This window comes from Aspergillus caelatus (assembly GCF_009193585.1).
Source record: "Aspergillus caelatus strain CBS 763.97 unplaced genomic scaffold BDV27scaffold_397, whole genome shotgun sequence".
NCBI classification, from domain to species: Eukaryota; Fungi; Ascomycota; class Eurotiomycetes; order Eurotiales; family Aspergillaceae; genus Aspergillus; species Aspergillus caelatus.
Window position 1 is genome coordinate 1 of NW_022475660.1, and position 22,716 is coordinate 22,716.

Sequence of the window (22,716 nt, forward strand, 5' to 3'; positions counted from 1 at the left end):
GGATGCGAGACTGCCTTTCCGTTCGAAAAGACCAGTCTGCGCTTTACCATGGTCGTACTGTATTGCTCCAGAGTGTATACCTGTTGGTTGGTTCACCACAACATGCCCTAGTCGAACCGGCCCATATTCTGTTTTCACCGGCATACCCCCGCCGCTGCCCACCAACAGGACATACTGAAGGCAAGGGAAGGTCATGCGCATCTGGGTGACAACAGTGGCTGCAGAGCAGTTCCCTGGTTTGGGGAGGCCAGCAATAACTACATTATGATTGTTGATGATACCAAGGTTGTAGATGTTTGTGTCTCCGCTTAGTTGAGGCAGTGGTTGGTGCTCTTCATCGAGAATCTCCATGGCTGCGATCAGCTCCACTTCTAACGGACAAATTCAACCCACTCGATAGGCATTGTGGCTCAACCTTCTCTGCGGCATTTTCGGTCATCCGTCTCGAACGGAGGAAATCTGACAAAGGAAGGTTCAGAACTCAGCAGTCAAATTACGCGAAGGCCAGAAGAGAGGGAAAGCCTATAGCGTTGGGCATGAGGCTCAGACTCATCTCGCTCAGCCCGGGCTGAGGGGAACCCCCTCCCGAGGCCTACTTTTTAGCTGGTTTTCGGGTGAGATTAGCCAGTGAGATAGCTGGGGGAGTGAACGGACATGGGATTCTATGACTATCATTGCGTTTCATTGGCGAACGACGCGTGGTGACGCTTCAGTAGACCCACTCGCTACAAAGCATTCAGCCTTGCGCGTCATGGGGGAGTAAGTCAAGGTACCAGCTGCTGGAGGTAAGGATTTAGTGCGAAGGGGTCAGAATAAGCTCAGCGGCTTAGGGATTTCGAGCTTTATCCCCTAATTCACATTACAAGAATCCATAGGAGATTGATATGAAGTCATACAAAAATATATAAATACTATAAAGTATCTGAAATAGGACCCGCAGGCAGAACTAGTCTAGATACTCAGGTTTATGATTCCGTCAGTGACTTGCTTCCGACTTTTGAATCCCAGGTAAATCTGCCAAGTCAGCATAGCAATTGGAATCAACCTTTAGAAGTATACTCTATTCAAATCCCGATCGAAAATGCATGTTTAGCAGAATTGATAAGTGTAGAGCAAGCCCCACTCGGATCCATGACTGAGCCCTAAATAGTTATCCGTCTGCCATTCATATATATAGCTACTTAGTCTTTCTATTTGTTCACCAAGATGATTATGGCCTATCCTAAGAAAATAATAACTGACAAGAGATTGTCCGGATGTAGTACTTATATATTCAAGGATATTTTATACAGAGTTGGTCGGGTTCCCCGCAAAACCCGCCCATAACCCGCTCTGGATTTCGGGTTTAAAGGGGAACATCTGTCTTAGCCCTGGGAATCCAAAGGGTTGGGTTACTAGATTGGGCTTCTAGATCAGGTCAAGTTGTTGCATGACGGTCCACAGAGCATGTATGTCCGTTTATGTCAAAATACAAATCCTACATTTGTTTACATGTTACATTGGGGATAGCGTGTCGTTTCCTCTTTATACGATACCTGAATGATGAATTCAATAACATGACCATTGTTTCTAAACAGGTGTGAGCCCCCAAGCCCTGCATTTTCGCTTTTTTTTTTTTTTATATTTTGAAGCTTGAGGTTAACGGAGCACGTTGTCGACAACCAGACACGACTCCAATTATGTTACATCCTAAATGTAGAGGCTTTGGCATTAAGACTATTAGACTTGGCTCTTGTGCTGGTGGTATATACTCGAAAATTTCCTGCTTTTACTCTGAAGGATCATTATGGTGGAGTTGTCCACACCCAGCCTAAATGTAAATAGAATGTTTAGATTATGTATCCAAGGTGTGCAAACTCGATACCCTTACCCCTTGGACGCGCATTGGCCGAAGTCTCTTCCATCTCCTCCTGACTATCCGGCTGCATCAACCCTATCTCATTTAGCTCATCGTCGATTTGTCGTGACTCCTAGGCGCCACCCAGAAAGCCGGAGCAACGGCAACCATCGTCGCCACCAGTCCCGTATACATGTACATCATCTTTGGATTAACAGCAATTGGCCACGTGGCCATTCCCAAGGTAGATCCAGTCCCAGCTGTGACCTGTCGCAGGGCCTGCACCAGGCTGCGCATATCCTTGAGCGCTTTCGAGTAGCTGTACTCAGATAGAGTGGCCAATCCTAGAATCTCGGCAAACGCAAGCAAGAAGTACACACAGGGGTTTGCACCCAGATGCTGATATTGTTGGGGACTCTTCCACCGTCGGAGTCAGGACAAGTCAGCGGAAATTCATAGCACGGACCCCGGGGTGTAGACCGGCTTTTGTAACCCTGCAGCAAATGCCATCTCCGAGCTTATCGTGACGAAGAACCAGTTCATACGGGTAATCGGCCCGAATGGGACTCCCTGTTTTTGAAGGCAGGGGTAAAGAAGTTTTTTTTGGATGATCGGGCCGAGTAGAATACAGGCGATGGGATTGAGCGCTTGAATGGCAGTCGTTGGGGATGCCGCCCAGCTGCATCTGACCCACTTGGGACACAAGGTTATTGGTGATTTGATTGATGCACAGGTAGAATGGTACAAAACAAGCCCTGGCTTCAATATCATTGAGTCAAACAGATCGACCGACTTGTACGGCGACAAACATGACTTTGCAGGCTATGAGGCCCCTTTGCATCACCAAGATAAATAGATTATCCCACGGAACAGTTCCACCATATTTCTCAGCTTGGAATGTGGGTTTTGCTGCATCGAGTCGGAATCGTTCTCGGGCGGAGGACGCAAGGACTTTTCCCGCATGCTGAAGAACATTTCCCTGTGGCGCGAGTTTGACCTTCTAAACTTAGACACTTCCAATCTTGTAGTAACAGTAAGGCGGAACATAACGGCAGGAAGTTGGTAGCCCAGAAGCCAACTTCTTTCTCCAAATAAGTCGAAGCAATCGGAGAGAGACTTCCAATGTTGGTGAACCTAGATGGACAGTCCTGCAGCGGGTTGTTGTTTACCAGTAGAAAACATTGCATATTTATGGGAGGGTCAACGTGCGATCGGCAATGACTCTCTCAGCCTTCTTCGTGGCGACCAACTGTGGAATCAGAGTGGTATATTGATCACCTATAAAGGGAGAGACGGTGGTTTTCACACCTCTGGCTCCTAGATTCAGCAAGACCATGGCAAGAGCCATTCTGAAAGTTTTGATGGAATCCTGTGATACCACTAGAAGTGAGGTAATAAAGAGCACTATACATCCACATAGATTCAGGCTGTCGATACTCAGCTTCAACCGGCAAGTGGGAGGGACATGATACCCACATGTAAGAAATGCATAATGTTTTGTATCGCCCTCGCCATGGGTCCGAAACAACAGCGAAGGGCAGAGGGGCCAAGAATAAGAAGAAAAACAAGGCATTGGGGATATTGGTGGCAGTTGCTTGACCAAGACCCAGAACTCCCGGAACGGCAATACTATCACGGTCATTTTGCATGTAGTTCTCTACAGGCTGTTAGGACCTTTTGATTCTATGTCAGATAGGGTAGGGACATATGCCATGCAGCGGAGACGGCATAGAAGGTGAATCTTTTTGATGCACCGGCTACAAGAGCTATCCAAACAATGAATGGGACTGAATCCACCATGTGGGGTAGCGGCTTGATTCCATCCTCGGTTGCATCCCGTATCTCATATTGTGCTGTCTAGATATCCATATCGTTTAACATGGGAGTAAGTGCAACAGTCCAATGTTGTGGTTTTTTGGGCGAAACCCACAGTTCTTGCTATTCTCCCAACGGCGCAAGGCTACGATGGAACTTTGTAAAGAGGGATGAGAGGACTGGATGACCAAGACGTAGTATCAGTCGAATGTTAGCCCTAAGCTAAACTCCCTGGGTGCCTATAAGCTTACATGTTAAGCACTTTAAAGACAAAGAAGCTGTTTCCATTGTGAAACGCAACCCCGTAGAATACACCTATGAGATCTTGCCATTTGCCCACTGCATCTACTGAATGCACAATCCTATGCCTGAAGAGCCAAGGCTGATGCTAGTGGCTCATGGGTCTATTCAAGGGCTTTGATTATCTTGCTGAGAAGATTTAAGTTGGCTAAGCTCTAAGCCGGCAGCCCCAAGCCTTCATTCTATGGACTGCCTACAACATAACCCCTGTTAGTGGTGTAATAAGGCATAAGACAGCGCGATAAGGCGCTATAGAGCTAAGGGAGAAAGTGCTGATATTAACTGAATCCGGTAGGGCTGGGGGAAATAGAGAGCGGGGTCATGCAGCATTCCATATGGCCTGCGCGTCCTTGTCAGGCGGTTCAATCTGCAATAGGAGAACAACTAGTATTTATCCGATGGCTTTTGCCAATAATAGCAATTGCGAGGGAAAAAATACGACCTCAAACTCTTCTGTTGAAGTTCTTTCTAATGTACTATTCCTGAATTGCGGACACTTTAGAGTGGTTCCCCGATAATATGTTTGGATGGACACACGACTACTTCCGAGTTAGGGCTAGGGGTTGATCTTGGCTTCCACTATCCTGTCTTCCGCAGACCATTCGTTCGGCGAGCAGCTGGAGTCTGAATCCTCCATATAAAACGTGCACAGATGTCTCTTGGCGGGAGTTGAACTGTCGAAGCCAAGCATTTGACAAGGGAGGGTCGTCGTTGTATGCTTATGTACTCAGAGTCCACTCGGTTGGTTAATGCTGTGGAGGAGCTGCTTATCAGTCAGGTTGTATTCCACACGTACAGTAATACCGTCTTGTGCGTATCATGTTGACAAAGGTACGGCGTCTATGTTTTCTTTGTTTAATAGAGCCCCTGGATGCCTTCCCAATGGCCCCCTATTCCATTTGGAATTTTATAACTTGACCTAATATTCACAACATATACTAGGTTAATAAAGTACTTATAGCCATTACCAGCTAGTAGCTTAGTAAGGCTATCTACAGGGTTATACTTTCTACTTATAGTGTTAATTATGATTATACCCTTCTTATAGAAGTCACACACCTATAGATATTATATATTAATCTACACATAACGCTGAGATGGCTGTTTTTGGCTGTCTTTGATGATATTTTTAAGTGTTATGCTTACTAAGATGGCCTTGGCCTGACGTATGTGTTCTGTACCACCATGGGTAGTAGACAACATTTTGGTACGGCTGTTTGCTTGGATACTCTTCGAAGACGACAATAGAAACCTTCTTCACTTTAGAGCGTTATTGCTTGGGCTTTTCCCGCCTCTGCAGGCTTTAGTTGACTGTGGCCCATGAACGTCAGCGGAAATGCAAAGAAATAGTATGATCCTTGGGCTAGCGGAATGGCATAGACACACTCAATCTTCGGAAACTTCTCTGATTTGAGGATGTCGACAAGTAAGTCTCCAATGTGCTTATGTTTACAGCGAATGATATCATCAGATCCATATGGAATCCTCTATACGGAGGGTTTCTTTGGCTCAACGCAACTATCGTTTCTTAAGCTTCGTATACCAGTCCATGTGAATGGCGTCTGGGCTTCTCACAGGAAGTCGCTTGGTCAATTATGACTAGGGAAGTTTGTCTTCGATTCTGAGCTTCGGAGTTCACAGCTCTGGATAGAATCTCTCCTCTTCTGGGCTGTGACATCTAAGAGCCTCACCATCCCCAGAATGGCTGCAGCGCATTCGGGGCCTTGAGCCGGCGTCCGGCAACACACGACCCGGCCCCGCACCTATAAATAAATACGTTGTCAGACGTCGGCTCCCCAGTGTGCAAACACTCTCTAGCAAATGACTGTTGTAGGCCCACTTATAAATCTGTCTAGCGGCAATATATTTTGTTACCATCACGTGGACACGCTGCTCAGGTGACTTGATTGGAATCCATTATAACTGTGCTTCACGTGATCATTGGGTGTTTTGTTCAGTTGGGGCCTCGTTTCCACCCGTCCCTTTTAGCTCCTTAGTGGATTCTCACAGCTTGAGCCTTGCAGCAATCAGAGCTCTACTGTTACTATGTGGAGGCAGCTATCCGCTCGATACTCCTTTCGATTGATATCCGGTCATTCGCTTTCAAAGTTTCCGTCTGGCAAAGTTCCAGCTATTATTCGTCATCTCAGTTCGAATGCAGCATTCGTGTATCCAAACCGAACCACTCAAACAATGTCGGTGAAATCTTCTGACCTGAACCGCATGGGTATGCCATCTCATTTAACATGTCTCCATATAGCTGCTAGATTATCAAATAGCTAATGTGACGTTCGAGGTTAATGCAGAGAAATCGGATGATCTCTTTCAATATACGTCAGGACGATGGCTCGTTGACGAAAAGGCCCAAAAACAGCTGCGTTATGTCAAATTTAATCTTGATAATCTTTGTCGCCTAGCTGCAGCACAATTTGGTGATGCAACAAAGTGTGTTCGCGTTGTCAAGCTGGAAGGAAGCTTCAACAAAGCATTACTTCTCACCATGGACGACGGCAACGAGGTCATAGCAAAGATTCCTTGTCCAAATGCCGGCCCGCCGTCGTTGACCACGGCTTCTGAAGTTGCCACTCTCAAGTTTCGTATGTGTTATGCGTTTACACTCACAACTTCCTTTAGCGTGTAGCTTATGCTTTCCTTTCATAGTACGGTCAAAGACGTCCATTCGAGTTCCGGAAGTTCTTGCCTGGAGCTCTGATGCTGCCAATGCGGTCGGTGCGGAGTTTATAATAATGGAAAAAATTAAAGGGATTGCCTTGTCCGAGATATGGGAGGCAATGAACACTTTGGAGCGCTACAAAATAATTGATCAAATTGTCCAGATTGAGAAGGAACTTGCGCATATATCATTTCCAGCATACGGCAGTCTCTTTCTTCGCGAATCGTTACCTGCTACGTACCGACAATATCCACTTCCTCCAAATCTAGACCCAGAGGGCCTATTTTGCATCGGACCATCCTGTAAACGTACATGGTGGCACGGCAATTTCATCGACATAAACCAACCGATATCAGAAGATATGGGCCCATGTGAGTACTCCAGCATTTATGCTATGTAACTGATATTTGACGAGCGGTACTAATCCGACCTAGGGGTGCGTTTTTCGGAATATGCGTCATCAATTGTACAACGAGAGTTTGCTCATATTGCGAAAGCAAGGGATGAGGTACAACGTCAACTACACAATTTTGACGAGTCGCAGTCAATCGTTGAATACGAAAATCTGCTGGAGAAAGTGAACATGATACTCCCGGTTTTGTCGCATGACACACGCGTGACAGATGTCTCAAACTCTGTTATTTGGCATACTGACTTACACCTGGGAAATATCTTTGTTTCATTGAATGAACCCAGTATTGTTGAAGGAATCATCGATTGGCAATCGTCTCAACTATGTCCGTTGTTCATACAAGCTCAATTCCCGGAGTTTATTACGCCACCCAAGGGTTATAATCCTGGCACCGACTTACCCAGCTTACCGGATGGTTTTGATGACCTAAGTTCCGAGCAAAAGGAACAAGCTACCATTGAGAATGAGTTAGCTTCGAGGTCAAAATATTACGAAATGTCTAGCCTTGCACATAATAAACACGTGTATAATGCTATGAAACTTGATCGCCGATTGTGGGAACCTTTCACTTACTGCCAGCTCTTCTCTCATGGTAGCTTGGTCCCTCTACGCCATTGTTTGATTCGTTTGTACCAGGACTGGTCTTTGCTGGGGCTCCCGGGCAGTTGCCCCTTCTTGATATCAGAACATGAACTTCAGAGACATGAGAAACAAAAATTGCAATATGAGGACAGGCTTTATCTCTGGGATCTTGTGAAGAATCAGCTTTCCACCGATAATGCCGGCTGGGTTCCAAATAGTCGATGGGAAGCGACAGAGAAGGCAAACAAGGAGCTGTACAATATGTACATTGAAACAATGAGCGAAGAGCTTACGCCCCAAGCAGCCGCCAAGAATTGGCCTTTTCCACCACAACAGGCCTAATATTAAGATCAGAGATTTTTTTTTGCCTGTGCAATCAACTCCGCCATGACTCGCTTGCCTTCTTCTGGTCGCTCTTCGTCTTTAGCCTTTCGATTGATTTGTGCCGCTGCAAGATTTCCATGAGGATTCTTCTTCAGCCAGTCCTGGAGGCCATCGCTCTGTGCCTGGCTATTGACCTGGAGGTAAACGTTGTAGTAACCTGGCTTGTCTTTTATTTCTTCGCCCACGTCAACACGACACTGATATTCTGCATCATTCTTAGGCGTTCGTGATGGGAGAAGTCGAGTGCCCGGGGCTGCTTCCTTGAAAAGCTTCGCCACTTGTTTTGGGTCATTGACGACTTTGTCGCCAAACTTTTTGAGAGCCCCGGACATAGTCGCAGTGGTATTCAGAGGCCTAAGTCAATAGTAAATTGTGAGCAGAATATCATCGGTCAACAGCATGTGCATGGTCCCTACCTTTTCAGATGAATCGTTTGTCTGGTGGTTGGAAATTGGAAGTCAAATATTCCAGTGGAATATAAGGAGGGGGAAAGAAAGAGATGGGTTTCTCTAGGCGGCTTTCTCGACTTTAAATCACGCTGGACTGGAATTACCCATTGTTTCTTAATGGATCTTAGCGCCGCCCGTACTGCTCAAGATTCCAACGTTTCAATTTTGTTACAGGGCGCGTGATGAACACTAGGGGTTGATTGGCCTCAATATGAACTCCAGCATAACCATCTGACTGCAGTGGGTCCATGCTCACCAGCAGCCAGCCTTGCAAGCTTCGAAGATCCTCTGACCAACCAATTCCTCCACCTTGCCGCCAGTATGAGGCGCAGCCACGCCAATCCGAAACGCCAGGTCTCTATGCAGCTAAATGTGACTGGCCTCGCGCATGCGGGATTGAGCAGTTAGCGCAACTCCTGTATCTTTTATATGGTCATTTTGCCCCTGCTCGTACCCAAGTTATCTCTTTATTGGTAAGTCGCAGCCACCTCCACTAGTTGGCCGCTACTCTGTACAGCTGCAAGCTCCATGGCAAGCGGCTGACCCCTGCCCATGATTGGTCCCTTACACCTTTCAATTCCCTTAGTTTGTTTAGGCCGGATGATGCTAGATCAAAGGTACTTTAGGTAACATCGGACAAATAGACGATCGAGCGTGATACAGTGGAACAGTGTGAGGTCATTAGCTAGGTACGTCATCTCCCGACAAGTTTGCCAACTCGCATGGAAAGACTGCGATTTGGTACCATCGCTCAGTATCATAAACGAAAGACAAATCCAGGACCACATGGCTCACAGTAAGCTGGACGCACACAAGCTTAACCCCGTGCGCTAGCATTCGCAAAATCATGATGCTATATTCTACATTTGGATTCGTGACAACGGTGTGAAGGGCGCGTAGCTGGGCAGTGTGAGCTACGCGTACGCCCCCAGAACAAGAGTACAAATCTCAACATATGAGAAAGAAAGCTCAGGAAGCTTACGGGAATATTCGATGTCATTCCTTTCATTGTAGCCATTTCGCCAGAGTCGTGTCAATGAGGCCGTCTTGAAACAATTCGCGAGCATCTTGACTGCACGAATCAGATTAGATTCAAGAGTAAAGTCCCTAGGATATCTAGATTGTTTTCCTTTTTCTTTCATTCTTTTTCTTTTTTCTTTTCTTAAAGTAAATACTAGGTATATTTAAATATTAATTAGGAAGAAGATTTTACTTAAATTGAGTGGGCAAGTTGGGTATACCTAACCTCATCTAATGATTCTAATCTAGGTGGGTTCAGCCTTCCGTACCTGTAGGCTGTACGGACAGAGTACCTGGAAATCAGCGGCTGCGGTGGGTTCAGCTTGGCCCTAGTGGGGAACCTGCACCACTAATTTTTCGTTCAAATTATTATAATCATTAAGTTTTATAATTTCAGTAATTAGGACAAGCTAGTTTAGGCATATGATTTTTTAATAAGCTAAGACTGCTGTATAATTGAATAATAAAATTTATAAATATCTCAACTACCTAAGCCTAAATAATAATTCTGCTGTAAATTAGGCCATTTTGACACTCGACGAGTCATACCGCATCTGATTATAAACGCTGGACTGAATTAGTTTTTCTCCAGAGCCGCATCATCTGTTTCTTTCATTCATTTTGCAGTCTTGGACATCACCTCTTTCCTCTCCTCCTCTATCTGGAGCCGCACGAATGCTTCAATTCAAATCACAATCGCTCAGGTGAAGACCTATTACCAGAACAATAGTGGGAAGGAAAGACATCAATGCGACGTGAAACATGATCAATTCATCTTGCGTTCATCCAATCCCCACTTCTTCTTCATCGCATCCGCCGGTACATCGTTTGCTATGTCTTGAGCAATTTCCTCCAGAGGCAACCCTTTGATATCGTAATCCACCCCATCAAGCCTTAAAGCATCAACTTGGTGACATCTGCTGCCCTTCTTGGAGGTGGATTTGGCATTGGTATTCTTGTCCATGTTCAAGTCCTAGCTGACGAATCCTTGGTTAGCTGATTACCCAAAAATTTGGGGGGTGGGAGGTATGGCCACCTTTCTTTTCTTTTCTTTTCTTTTTTTTAGTTTGAGAATATAAGAGGATTCAGTTCTGTTCAGAACGAGGGACAGACTGAGGCAAACTTATTTATATGAGTCTCGACGCCCGTGACTTCTACTAGTATAGTCAGCTGAGTTGTTGCTTACTTCCCCTTTAGCCTATACACTTGGCTTGATTTACCGTAAATTTATATATTTCTGACTGAGCGCACCTAACATAAAGAGCAAATTAACAGAAGTTAAAGCCGTGGATAAATCCATAATTATTGCGGAGAGTCCAATAAACCACTACATCGATCTCATATCATATATATAACTTCACCTCACCTGTACTACACAAGGCATAAACTATATACAATAACCAAGTCAAACAGTAACACTTACCCAAACTCAAAAAAGTAAGAATCAAATCGTCAGTCACCGACATGTAGTCCATCAGTATTAGCTATCAACAAACGTTCACATCCCTAGCCATAACCCCTTTGTCCTGGTATAGTGACCACTTCTGCAACAACTTATGACCCGGCAAGTCCGCTACAAGGTCGTCAACAAGCTCCTCCAGTGGAAGGTGCGAGATGTTGTAGTTATAACCACCGATTGTTAACGTGTTAAATTTGTGAGGGGTTTGACACAAGGATGTGCTGTTATCCGGGACTTCACCAGCCGTCATCTTCTTTGCATGGTTGGGGCATGCACTGGAAGCACCAATGATCATTGCTGTCTCAAAGGGAACGTTGTGATAGCAGGCGTTGATTATTCCCGTGCTGGAACACCCAAGACAGTCGCCACTTGCGTCGGTCTCAAAGAAGGCCAGAACACCTGGAGGACCGGCAGATGTTGCTCTAACCCAGTCAAAGTTCGCGCGGCCTGGCGGTGCCATGCAACAATCGAATGCCGGTTTGTTTAAGCAACCGAGAGCCGAGGTACAACACAGATACTGATTCCCTCTAGGGTTGCTCCAGTACCGAGTACTAAATTGAGCTTGGATACAGACCGTTATCATTAGAATAATGACAAAGAATCGAGGGGGTTGCATGATTCCTTGGGAGATAGGTAAAGAAATTACTAGATATAGCAGCGATATGTCTGAAACCGTAGGGATATAAAGAAGCTGCCATAAGTTGTAGTATCCTGTCCTGGAAGTGAAGTCTTCTTTATATGTCAATTCAGTTGCTATTGTACTGCTATTGTAGGCACTTCCTGTTATATTTGATTACAATAAGTCAACATAGAGCAATACTCATTGGTCAATAATAACTTCACTATATACCAGCCTCCCAGTTGCAACACCTTAGGGAAATATCACAGCTTTCTCCTTCTGGTAAATCCGACTAACTGATCTTTTGATCATATATAGCTATACATTAGCTTCTAACACATCTAAGATGGGGCCATTAGGGGCTGTCTAGCCACAGGGAAGGGGGAGAAATAGTCTCATAGAGAGCCCAAAATAGACTCTCTAAATCTATACTTCTTAGATCAATCCGACCCAGACATATTATAATATTTTAAACCTGTGTTGTATCTTTGTAGCTTGAGCCCAGAATTGCCACATTTTTCTATATTAAACATCTTACTTTGTCCTTTTCTCCGGGCTTTAAATGTTCAATACCATTCTGATTCATTCCAAGACAGGAGTTAAACTGGATAACACAGATATCGAATCTAGTAAAGTTTCTGCGGCACAGCACATTGTATAACTAAGAGTCTTAGGCCTCTTTTTCTCGCCTTCATATAATGCTTCATGACCAGAATTCCAGCTAGGGTTCTTTTTGGGGGCCGGGGCAAGACTCTATTCCCCATTCACTATTTCTAACATTTGTTACATTGGGATACATGTACAGGGAAATATTCCTTCGATACATCATTGTTGGGAACCTCGCCACAGCTAGAGAAACACACGATGCAACATAACTAATATCCCTGTCGTTTATATGATGTAGTTTCAAGCCATGGTAAGACACTGTTTTCGCACTATTGGCCGCCTCGCCTACTAGCAGGCACTTCTATCCTATAGGGTATGTCCACGTTACCAACCCATAAGCATGCCATTTCATACAGCGGGTTACAACTTTTGCACACGGATATCATAATGCTTCTAATCGATGATTCAGAGATACTATGAGATAATATTTTACCTACGCACATCTCGCGAATCCTAGATTTTGTATGATGTGACGATAGCCCATCAAGGCTCAGACCGGGCTCATATCCAGAGCAACTTACTAAAATATGGAGATTGGCTATAAATTGTACAATGACAACAACCGGAAACTGGCATCTCCAGCCGCTCTTGTCAGTACTCACTTTGGTTTACATCGTTCTTCTGTTTACTTGTATCCTTCCTTCGGATTCAAGCTCCCCTCAATTCCGATATGTATCTATCTAAGCTCACAGGTATGTCAAAGAATGACAGGCGATTATGAATACAGTAATCTAAATACCAAGATCCTCATTTAGACGAATCATATATTGCTGAATTTCTGTATGGAGACGGTGTTGCTTAAGAGCAAGACAGCCGTCGGAGATATTTTAAAACACATAAACTACCGGTGAATTTTCCAAAGGGTTGCAGGTGCGACTACACTGGTAGTGATGTGATTCCAGCCTCACTCTCAAGTCATAGGTTCACCAGAATACAGTATATAACATTCAAAAAAGGCATTCAGATGACTTTAGCCTCTGGCTTGATAATCGCCCGTTTCCCTTTATATATATTTAGTTTTGATTAGTTATTTTTTACTTTATTCATTTTGAAGTCGATTTCAGGCACGAAGGTTGGATAGGTGCTTTATATACGTAGTCAAAACCTGTGCCACTGTCGTCGCGCTTAGGGGAAAACGTTTTATTAGCTATATGATATCTCTTATATTCTTGACATATGTAATGTATTCACATTAACTGACAAAAACCAAAAAACATATTCAAGGAAGGCTTGATATTATATATAAGCAAAGGCTTCCAGGACTATGCACCGCTCCCCAGCACCACTCAAATTGCTCCTTCTCAGCGTTACAGACCCTTGTCTAGCGTACCTTATCAAAGGCGGACACGTAAAGCAAAATATCATAGGATGACGATAGCCGGTCACGGGCGGCTAGCATCTAAAGGATTATTCCTTGTGGAAATATAATAATTAATATATTCTATAGGATTATTTAGCGGCCAGAAGATCCTATAACTATGTTCAGCCTAGCGCCGCTGGCTGGAACCCCTTGCCAATATATTGTGTATCCTAGTACCATGACAAACTCCCCATACGTTGTGCCTAGGTCGTATTATGGCCTCCCAGTAAGCCAATGGGTCCTTGATATGCTATTCTTCATTGCTCTGCGATTGAGAAAACATAAGTCCCTCTCCACATACCTGAAATCGCCTGAAAGCATCCACAAGGCTACCAACGCCCATGGGCTCGACTAACGTTAGCGAAAATGCGTTTGCCTTTGAAGTCCTATTGGTTACGGTTGACGACAATGGTAAGTAGACCTAGAGCTAATGATGTGCCTTAGTTACACTTATTGATATAGCCACGGTCACAACAGCACCCTCAAAATGTTTCCTGTCGTCGGTGGTTAGAACCTGCAGTGGAGGCACCACGCTGCTTTCAATCTTGATCTGTTATTGGGCATTGCTCCTACATCTGTTGCCGGGAACCATCGGATCCCGTCTACCACAGGCGCCGCCCTCGAGCATCTCGTCCGCAAGGTTAGAGCCTCCGCCGGCCAGGCTGAAGTGGCAATGAAGGGGATCCTGGTTCCTCGTCGTAGGTTCTTTTACAGCAGCAAAATCCCCGACTCGAGGTTTCAAGATTCTGACTATGTGGACTCGGTCATTCGGTTCTCGACTCCGGACAGTGGCTTTTCGCCGACTTCGGCTCAGAGGGACAATTCTCTCCTAGCGCCATTGCCTTCCATCCCAGGGGCATTCATTGTGAAGCACACTTCAAAGCTTACTTCGAAGCTACTAGATGAAGACTTGAAAGTCTGACTGTCTTTTGATTGGATACTTTCGACTAAGCCATCTCGACGCAAAATCGCCATGCTAGGGGGCGTTTGACATCGCGAAAGGATCATTCGGCCATCAGGGAGCATACAAAGCTACAAAGCTTTCGAAATATCAAGACTATCATAGATCACCCAGGACATTGGCCCTAAGACGAGGCGTATACTTACATACGTGATGATTTCGTTGCCATTGATGTTATCGACGACGCGGGGCTCCCAGAGAGAATTGCTGAGGCGTTAAGAGGCAAAGGATTCGATAGTCTCTTTTGTCAGACGAATTCGTTCTCCCAACTGCAAAAGCCGCAGAAATATTAGGTCTGCCAAATGGACCTATAGCATCATATCTGCAGGCCCACAGCAATTACTCAGTTCCAATATTCAGAATCTACTTGTGGAAAGTACAGCGCAGCGAGACGACCCTTGCATAAAATCAAAGCCACAGGCTTTTCGGTGTCCTCTGATTGTCAAACCATGTCGAGGTGGCGGCTCCCGAGGGGTCAAGAAAGTCAACGACCCTTCTAACCTCCGTCAGGCTGCACAAATCCTGGAAGAGACAGGATTTTCGAAACATTGGGTTTTAATCGAAACCTACGTCGACAGTCCAGAGGTAGATGCCAACTTCGTTCTGTGGGATGAGAGCTCCTCTTCTGCGAGATATCGCATAATCTTTCATGCCAGACAGATGCAACAGATGCTTCAGTTTCCGACAATTTCGCGAAGACGGTGATGATCCTACCTAGTCGACTGGATCCCGTAGAGATACAGGCCATTGGAACGTCCCTATACCAAGCCCCAATTAAGCTGGGATACCGCTCCGGCGTCTTTCACCTCGAAGCCCGGGTGCAGAACTCCTCGATGCGGTATCAGGAGACCAACGGCATCGTCGAACTCACCCACACGGGGCCAACTGCAAGCCGCCAGCCAGATGTGGTTTTGATCGAAGTCAATGCTCGACCACCTAGCCTATAGGCCGTTCTTGTGACTGTCTACGCCTTCGGAGTAGACTACAGTGCCCTCCAGATCCTCCGCGCCCTCGACGATTGCGAGCGCTTCACCGCTATAGCGCACCCTTTCACTTATTATGCCCACTACCACTATGAGATCTGCTTTACTCATGTGTAACGAGGAACTATTCGGGCCCCCGATGACTTTTCCGAGCAGGTGCTTCACCAACTACCGGAAATGGCTCCCCACGTGACTAGGGCTGAACGGACTACGTTGAAGAAGGTCGTGTCACCGGCCCGGGGGGGGGGGGGCACTGGGTTTATTGCTTATTTTCTGATCTCGTCGAGGTCGATGAGGAAGGAGGTGTTGGAGATAGGTGAACGTATTCAGGACAGGTCAAGAAGGGTATTGGATGATGTTTAGTCAAGTAGAGTAAATCGTTCGTTATATGGCGTCAGCCACTAGTCGTAAAGTTAGGCATAACACTGTTTTGATAATTACCTTCAGTCTAACTAAGTAGTCCATCACAGTAGTTTCGAACGAGTAAAACCAGTGTCAACTACCATTAATAAGCTGTCGCTTCCATTCGAAAACCACATAAACCATAAACATACGTCCAACATTCACAAATCAAGAGAATCACCCTAGCTAGTCAAGAATGAAACAGCATTCACAACGTCCTGCGGTGTTCCAACGCGAGCAACGGGACTCGGAGCTATGAACTTTCCAGCTGGACCATTGATCTCCTGGCGCCCAGCGCTTGTAGGGATGACGCCGGGAGAAACGGAATCGACTCTCGCACCAACGCGACCTCATGCTTTAGCTGAAGCCTGAACGCGTAGTAAATTCCCGCGTATCGACAGACCATAGGTTTGTACAGGGCCATGAGGATCGGCCGCATAAATCTTCAGAGCATCATGCTCTAACAACTCATCTCTAGGCGCTGTCGCGAGATGACGCTCTAGCTCTGATGGCAAACCTGAGCCCATCTGACCAGCCATACTGGCGATGCAGACCATGCTCGTTCCGGACTGCGCCACCTCTAAGAAAATCATCAAGAGCGTTGGCAGTGCCGAGAAGATCTACTTCGAGGATCTTTTGCGCACAACCTGTGGATAGGGACAAGCCGGCCGTATGGATAACTGCTTCGATGGGCCCATGCGATGCAGCGGCATGTGCAAAGCGACTGACCGAATCATAATCGGACACATCCACCTGGGATATTTCAACCATGTAACCCTCATTTGTCTATGTTTCCTGAGCCGCAGAGAGAATTTTATCTGAGAAGTCGGCAACAAATAGTCGTCTACCAACACCAAAGGCGTCGGGCGATGGCCAGACCCATACCTCCGCATCTAAATGACGGCAATGCTTTTGGTGGACATGGTTGTGATTCCCTTTGTGCTTCGAGGAGAGGTACTTGCTGATATATAAATTGAATAGAAACGCGATGCTTCGATAACTGGAATTTCATTTGGTTTTTATAGATAAAAAGCCAGATCAACCTAGTTCTGTAAAGGCAAGTGGGCCTTGAATCTCATTTCTTCGCCGTCCTTGTGGTGCCGGAGTCCTTTTCCGAGTACGAGCCCGAACCCGAACCCGAGAACTAATTTTAGTTATCCATAATCCACCTGTTGTAGGAAGAGTTTCAAATATCTTTCTATGACTTTTATTTCAACATCAGAATTGAATGGATTAATAAAAGCTTGACCTTATCGGTAGGTACTATAGTAGTTGCCATTTCTTGATACCATAATTATGATAATCATTAAGACCCAGTGATATATCCTTCTATTTGTGCAGTTGCGAAAGCTAATGCGCATCTGCGGCGTAGTTACAGCAAATTTTGGGAACTATTGAACAGGAATCAACTGCGGGATAGGATAGCTAGCCCCTTTTGAAAGGCCTCCTTTCCGACTGTGTCTCTTCACGATACCACTCATGTTGGACGGTCTATCTCTTGAAGAAAGGTGTTATTACCAAGGATCTGGTAAAATTTGTAACCAACGGAAGTAGAATTCTATCCTCTCATAAATGTCCGAAGTGAGAGTGGTGAGGCCCATGCTCCTGGTGGCGGTCAACAGCCGCGCGTCTGATTACATTAGCAGCTTCAGGAGGCCGCAACGCCCCTAAACTTGAAAAGGGTTAACCCACTCGGCCCCCAACCCTCAACGCGTGCCGCCCTTAACCGGGACAAATATTTTAGAACGAATCATTCATCTATATGCATCCCGTATAAGAAGCCATAAAAACTGCAACAGAAGGGATACCATGGTTCTTCTTGAGGTTGAGCAGAAGTTCAGCTTCAACCCTCTCCTCCGCAATGTTTTCCGACTCAACAAGGGCAGTCCTGCATTCCTGAGTCTAGCAAGTCGGGGCACTCAACGCTTTTCCGATGCTTATTTTGATCGTGGAAACATCTTTTCCAACAATGGAATATGGATTCGAAAACGCGAGGGAGCGTGGGAATTGAAACGCCGAGTTGCAGGGAGTTTCACTCGAACCGCATTCGAGGAAATCAATGACTACAGTCGAATCCAGAAGATTGTAGGCCAGTTTCTCCCGGATACCTTGGAGAAAAAAGGGGATAATCTGGGACTGGACGTCATTTGTCAGTTCACCACGACAAGAGAGTCATTCCTGGCGGATGACAAGTTTTCAGTCATGCTGGATAGTACGGATTTCGGCCATGCCGTGGGGGAAATTGAACTTGCCCATGAAAACGCCCAGGAAGCGCACCGAGACATCGATGTCTTTATGAAGAAATACGCCTGGTTCTTTGACAATAGCCGGCCTAAGGGAAAGCTTACGGCTTACTTTGAAAAGTTCGGTGATCCAGTTTGACGTGCAAACGTAAGTGGTAAAATTCTAAGATACTGGATCCCTTCTCTAAGACAACACGCTGAACTGATTAGGGGTCTAAAGCTGTGTGAAACAAGCAAACAAAGTGAAATCCACGAGACTGTCAGGCAATTATCGCAGCATATGAATCATGGATTCGGAAGATGGTCCGGCGTGGGCGATCTGCCGTCCGGCAGTGGGCCACGGCAATTTCACTATCATGGATGGACGTGCAGAGAAGACAGTCACGCGACCATCACTTCAGAATTCAAAGGGAGACGGCTTCTATAAAAGCCTGCTTTACTGTGTCATATCCTTCGTCCAAATCCCCGGTGCAATCGATCTGGAAATCCTTAGTAGAGCAAATACCATGCAACATCGCTTGTACTGACCTCTATGACCTGCCCTTGTTCTCTCAACGTTTCAATCACAGGCATGGTTTGATCATAGTATCCTTGTATCCTCTTACGGAAAGTAATCTCATTATCGTCGACTCTTCCGGATGTTTTGTGTCTATTGAGAACGCGTTTCAGCAAGACATTTTCAGGGCCTTGAAAGAAAAGTGTCGTGCAACAGTCGCCGAACTATGACTTGGTCAGATATCCCAATCTCGGGTTCTGAGAGGGGTGCGCAGTTACCTGCTCCTGGAAAGCTGCAAGTTGCTCCAGGTTACGAGGAAAACCATCCATCAGAAACACATTCCGGCCATTTCGCACGTGCCCGTCCACTGCATCCTGTATTGCCGCCATTACTATCTCGAGCGGTACGATTCCACCTGCGGTCATGGTGCTTTTAATCAACGATGCAAGCTCGGGGTTCTCTTGGTTTCGAAGGAGATCGCCGACAGAGAGGTGGACAACATCGAAATCGGTCGCGAGTCTCGTGCATTGTGTTCCTTTTCCTACCCCAGGACCACCTTTAAAGAGGTCGTGTATCGTTAGTATCCACTCAACACGAAATTGAAGGCAACCATAAACCAACGTTACCTAGAATGAATACAATTTTGGGCTTCTCGGAAGAATAGGCTATGGCAGGCATGATGATTATTCTTTTTTTCCTTCTCGTGAAAGAATATTATTGAAAATACTTCAAGTAGGTAGGCTCTGACGGGGAAGGAATCCTGACCGCTGCCTAAGTACTCCGCAATGACTCCCTATATATCTAGCGTCGTATTCAGCTCAGTATGGATTCAGCCACGATTTGCCTATATCCGAGCTGAATCTATAGGTCTGTGCGACGTGGTAGATCATATCTTGTTGGCTACAATTGGCCAGTGGTGGCCAGAGAGATGTAGATCGGCGACTGTACCCCACCACAGCTGAAAACCGATCCATGGATCTAGTATTCCCAACGAACGCCTTTAGCTGCCCAATTTGAGCAGCTTCTCGATGGTTATATATATGGTTTTCTCTATTCAAGTCCCCATTTTGCAAAATCAAAACAAAAAACCAGATCGCAATGATTGCTTCTCTCATCATCGCGGGATTACTTGTTCTTTACGCCGGAGTGCGGTGGTGGTTCATACAAAGACGACAAAAAACCCCACTCTCAGTCAATTATCATTTTACACGCCGATGCAATTATGAATGCGGTTTCTGTTTTCACACCGCGAAGACCTCCTACCTTGAGCCACTTGAATCCGCAAAGAAGGGCCTCGCATTGTTGAAGAATGCTGGAATGAGAAAGATAAACTTCGCTGGCGGGGAGCCGCTACTCTACCCGAAGCACCTCGGATCGCTGATTAAATTCTGCAAAGAGGAACTGCAGATCGAGTCGGTCTCAATTGTGACGAACGGGAGTCGACTGACGCAAAGCTTTCTCTCCACATACGGCAAGTACATCGATATCATCGCCGTGTCATGCGACTCGTTCCGGGAGGAAACCAACGTCAAGATCGGGCGAGGTACCGGGGCCCATCTGGAAAACATCACCCGGATATCAGAATTGTGTGTGCAGCATGGGATCAAATTCAAGTTGAATACGGTGGTGAACCGATTCAATTTCGATGAAGATATGAACGCGTCGATCGCGAAGATCAACCCATTTCGGTGGAAGTGTTTCCAGGTGTTAATCGTGGAGGATGAGAATGATTCCAGCGACACGTTGCGGGATGCGAGGAAATTCACGATTACGGATGAGGAATATGAGCGCTTCTGCAAGACCCACGCTCACAATAAATGTTTTATTGCTGAGTCGAATAAGGTCATGAAGAGCTCCTATCTCATCATGGACGAATATATGCGCTTCCTCAATAAGGGTACTGGTGAACCAACTCCGTCAATTTTGGAAGTCGGCGTAAGCGATGCTTTACGCCGCGTTCACTTCGATAAAGATAACTTTTTTCTGCGTGGTGGCGTGTATGATTGGGTAAAAACTCCGGAGTTTTGTGGTACTACAATGAGTGATCCAAAGTTGGACTGGTAATTGTGGAAAGATGAAGAATATGAGTTCCTATAAAAAAAGGTGCAATTCTTGAATTCTTATTAAATTTACAAACAAAGGAAGGCCTTTTATACTGGCCTAGAATTATATAGCCATAGACAAAAAGTATTTGTTCTAACTTAATTAAAAGCCTTTATGTAAGGGAAGGGACTTGGCCCCGGGAGTTCTACAGAACTCCAGCGACAATACCTAAGGCAAGGCAGATATAACTATACATCAACGCGAGGATAAGCCACTTCTCTAATATCACACTATTTCACACATCCCACCCTTATACCTGACTGCAAATATATCTCCCTGTAATAGTTATAGCGCTGGACCGGTATATAGACTATCCAAGATAAAGTCCTCCAAGTATATACAGAAGTTTTCCTAAATCTGCTTTACTATAATCTATTCTATCTGACACTGAACGAGCTGTTGTCCAAGATCAAAATCAGTAATATTGACTTCAAGGGCAAAATGGATTACAATATAGATAGATCTAACCTTATCTGCTTATTATTACTGGACAAAGACTCGCAGCTACTCTATATACAGATATAGAATAGTACTAACACTATTACCTGTATTTTAAAGTCTATCGAGAAGCAATATTCAGACTTATAATAGTAAATAGAGACCAAGGACACAGTCTCCCGTAAAGCTATAATTCTGGCTAGGACCTTTCAGGATAAGATATATATAAACTATATTTCCCTTAACTAGTTACAGGTCTGTATTGAGTAGATAGTAGCTGAATATAGTATCTAAGCCTACAACTGTAATCTAACTATAGTATAAATATCGATCTTTTGTCAGCCACTAGGCCCGTATAACCTTTTGTCCAAGGGTAATAATATGGCTTTTAACCCGTTACTGATAACCGGTATTCAGGACCCAAGTAATCTAAATCTTAGTAAATAAGACAGTTGAAGTATCCAGAATAGTATCTTAGCGAATCTATAAAAGATAATTGGAAGCGAGAAGAACGGGACTGGTACCGAAACTGACAGCTATACAATAGACCGCTGGGCTGCCGCTATCCAGAACAACTTTGCAACTTGTATACAGTAGATACTAACATTGAACTATAAAAATACCAATTATCTACCCTTGATTCAGATCCTGAATAGAACTACAGTAAAGATATATTCTAGAGTAACTATAGAGCTGGCCGGTATAGTTAGTAATTCAGATTTTGATAATATTACCATATTCTGGTAGCAGTACTTCGAAGAAGGTATATACCCGGGCAGTATAACTGTAACTGAATCTGATAACTACCGAGCTGATATAACAATCCCAACTAACACGGAAACTAGCCAAACTAAACTACTAGGTCAAAAGTATTGCAACACCCGGCTTCCCGCCTCCGAGCCGCCGTTTTTAAACCTCAATATCTCAACGAAATTAAAAGCCTCTGAGCTCAGAATAGGTTCTATAGGTTCCTAAGCTCAATATTTAGTATACCATCCACGTGCTTTATATACAGCTCGAAGCCTGCGTGGCCAGGAAAGAACTAGGCGATTTATGACCTCCTGATCAAGGCTATTCCACGCAGTCTGAATAGCCTGCCTAAAACGCTCCATATCTATTTCTGATACCCCATCTAGAAAGAGTTCAGGATAAAGCTCCTTTAGCTTCTTTTTAAGTAGGCGCCAGAGGTTTTCAATGGGGTTTAAATCAGGCGAGTACAGCGGCCAATCTAGAACCCATATACCATGCCTTTCAAACCACGATTGCGCCTGCCTAGATATATGGATTTTAGTGTTATCTTGCTGGAATCTTATTCCCGGCTTGTAGATTGGTAGGAGACCCTTTTCTAGGCAGGCAATATAGGAATTCGTTGAATAGCCTCCATCTCTAGATAGTTCGTCCCTTTCTAGAACTACCAATTCTGACCGGCCACCATACCAAATAGAGGCCCAAATCATAATCGAAATATCCTTTCCATGGCGCTCTAGGTTCACTAGATCAGGCCTATAGGCCT

The 22,716-nt window shown here is 45.2% G+C and overlaps 8 protein-coding genes across 8 annotated transcripts; 4 read left to right on the forward strand and 4 right to left on the reverse strand.

The window, feature by feature from the left end:
- Positions 1-1,829: 1,829 nt before the first annotated feature.
- On the reverse strand, positions 1,830-3,940 carry BDV27DRAFT_151002 (uncharacterized protein; the record flags this gene model as incomplete). The annotated part of the gene is made up of 11 exons (XM_032071311.1): positions 1,830-1,933; positions 1,969-2,188; positions 2,218-2,254; positions 2,304-2,484; positions 2,528-2,592; positions 2,647-2,788; positions 2,850-2,971; positions 3,043-3,264; positions 3,314-3,492; positions 3,563-3,694; positions 3,881-3,940. 11 exons carry the CDS (start codon positions 3,938-3,940, stop codon positions 1,830-1,832), a joined length of 1,464 nt encoding a protein of 487 aa, XP_031920894.1.
- Positions 3,941-6,452: 2,512 nt separating this feature from the next.
- Positions 6,453-7,962, forward strand: BDV27DRAFT_151003 (aminoglycoside phosphotransferase family protein; the record flags this gene model as incomplete). Its single annotated transcript, XM_032071312.1, has 3 exons — positions 6,453-6,549; positions 6,614-6,997; positions 7,061-7,962. The coding sequence occupies 3 exons, from the start codon at positions 6,453-6,455 to the stop codon at positions 7,960-7,962; spliced, it is 1,383 nt and encodes a 460-aa protein (XP_031920895.1).
- A 4-nt stretch (positions 7,963-7,966) lies between these two features.
- BDV27DRAFT_78534 (uncharacterized protein) lies at positions 7,967-8,549 on the reverse strand. The gene is made up of 2 exons (XM_032077586.1): positions 8,421-8,549; positions 7,967-8,358 (listed from the first exon to the last, which is right to left on the reverse strand). Exon 2 carries the CDS (start codon positions 8,334-8,336, stop codon positions 7,971-7,973), a length of 366 nt encoding a protein of 121 aa, XP_031920896.1. The 5' UTR covers positions 8,337-8,358; positions 8,421-8,549; the 3' UTR covers positions 7,967-7,970.
- A 5,369-nt stretch (positions 8,550-13,918) lies between these two features.
- BDV27DRAFT_151005 (uncharacterized protein) lies at positions 13,919-15,884 on the forward strand (the record flags this gene model as incomplete). Its single annotated transcript, XM_032071313.1, has 10 exons — positions 13,919-13,988; positions 14,040-14,044; positions 14,089-14,493; positions 14,530-14,562; positions 14,673-14,784; positions 14,817-14,831; positions 14,867-15,138; positions 15,171-15,458; positions 15,537-15,632; positions 15,675-15,884. 10 exons carry the CDS (start codon positions 13,919-13,921, stop codon positions 15,882-15,884), a joined length of 1,506 nt encoding a protein of 501 aa, XP_031920897.1.
- Positions 15,885-15,990: 106 nt separating this feature from the next.
- On the reverse strand, positions 15,991-16,634 carry BDV27DRAFT_138658 (uncharacterized protein). Its single transcript, XM_032069284.1, has one exon. The coding sequence runs from the start codon at positions 16,514-16,516 to the stop codon at positions 16,274-16,276; it is 243 nt and encodes an 80-aa protein (XP_031920898.1). The 5' UTR covers positions 16,517-16,634; the 3' UTR covers positions 15,991-16,273.
- Positions 16,635-17,678: 1,044 nt separating this feature from the next.
- On the forward strand, positions 17,679-18,628 carry BDV27DRAFT_78587 (CYTH-like domain-containing protein). Its single transcript, XM_032077587.1, has 2 exons — positions 17,679-18,314; positions 18,377-18,628. The coding sequence occupies exon 1, from the start codon at positions 17,733-17,735 to the stop codon at positions 18,303-18,305; it is 573 nt and encodes a 190-aa protein (XP_031920899.1). The 5' UTR covers positions 17,679-17,732; the 3' UTR covers positions 18,306-18,314; positions 18,377-18,628.
- On the reverse strand, positions 18,571-19,340 carry BDV27DRAFT_164169 (dCMP kinase; the record flags this gene model as incomplete). Its single annotated transcript, XM_032073656.1, has 4 exons — positions 18,571-18,645; positions 18,695-18,886; positions 18,941-19,218; positions 19,289-19,340. The coding sequence occupies 4 exons, from the start codon at positions 19,338-19,340 to the stop codon at positions 18,571-18,573; spliced, it is 597 nt and encodes a 198-aa protein (XP_031920900.1).
- A 107-nt stretch (positions 19,341-19,447) lies between these two features.
- BDV27DRAFT_170005 (uncharacterized protein) lies at positions 19,448-20,726 on the forward strand (the record flags this gene model as incomplete). The annotated part of the gene is made up of 2 exons (XM_032075181.1): positions 19,448-19,529; positions 19,855-20,726. The coding sequence occupies 2 exons, from the start codon at positions 19,448-19,450 to the stop codon at positions 20,724-20,726; spliced, it is 954 nt and encodes a 317-aa protein (XP_031920901.1).
- Between the last annotated feature and the right edge of the window lie 1,990 nt (positions 20,727-22,716).

What these genes read in the sequence shown, in the direction of transcription:
- BDV27DRAFT_78534 (XM_032077586.1), bottom strand. Translation starts at nt 8,336, where the DNA reads ATGTCCGGGGCTCTCAAAAAGTTTGGCGACAAAGTCGTCAATGACCCA.
- BDV27DRAFT_78587 (XM_032077587.1), top strand. Translation starts at nt 17,733, where the DNA reads ATGGTTCTTCTTGAGGTTGAGCAGAAGTTCAGCTTCAACCCTCTCCTC.
- BDV27DRAFT_138658 (XM_032069284.1), bottom strand. Translation starts at nt 16,516, where the DNA reads ATGATTTTCTTAGAGGTGGCGCAGTCCGGAACGAGCATGGTCTGCATC.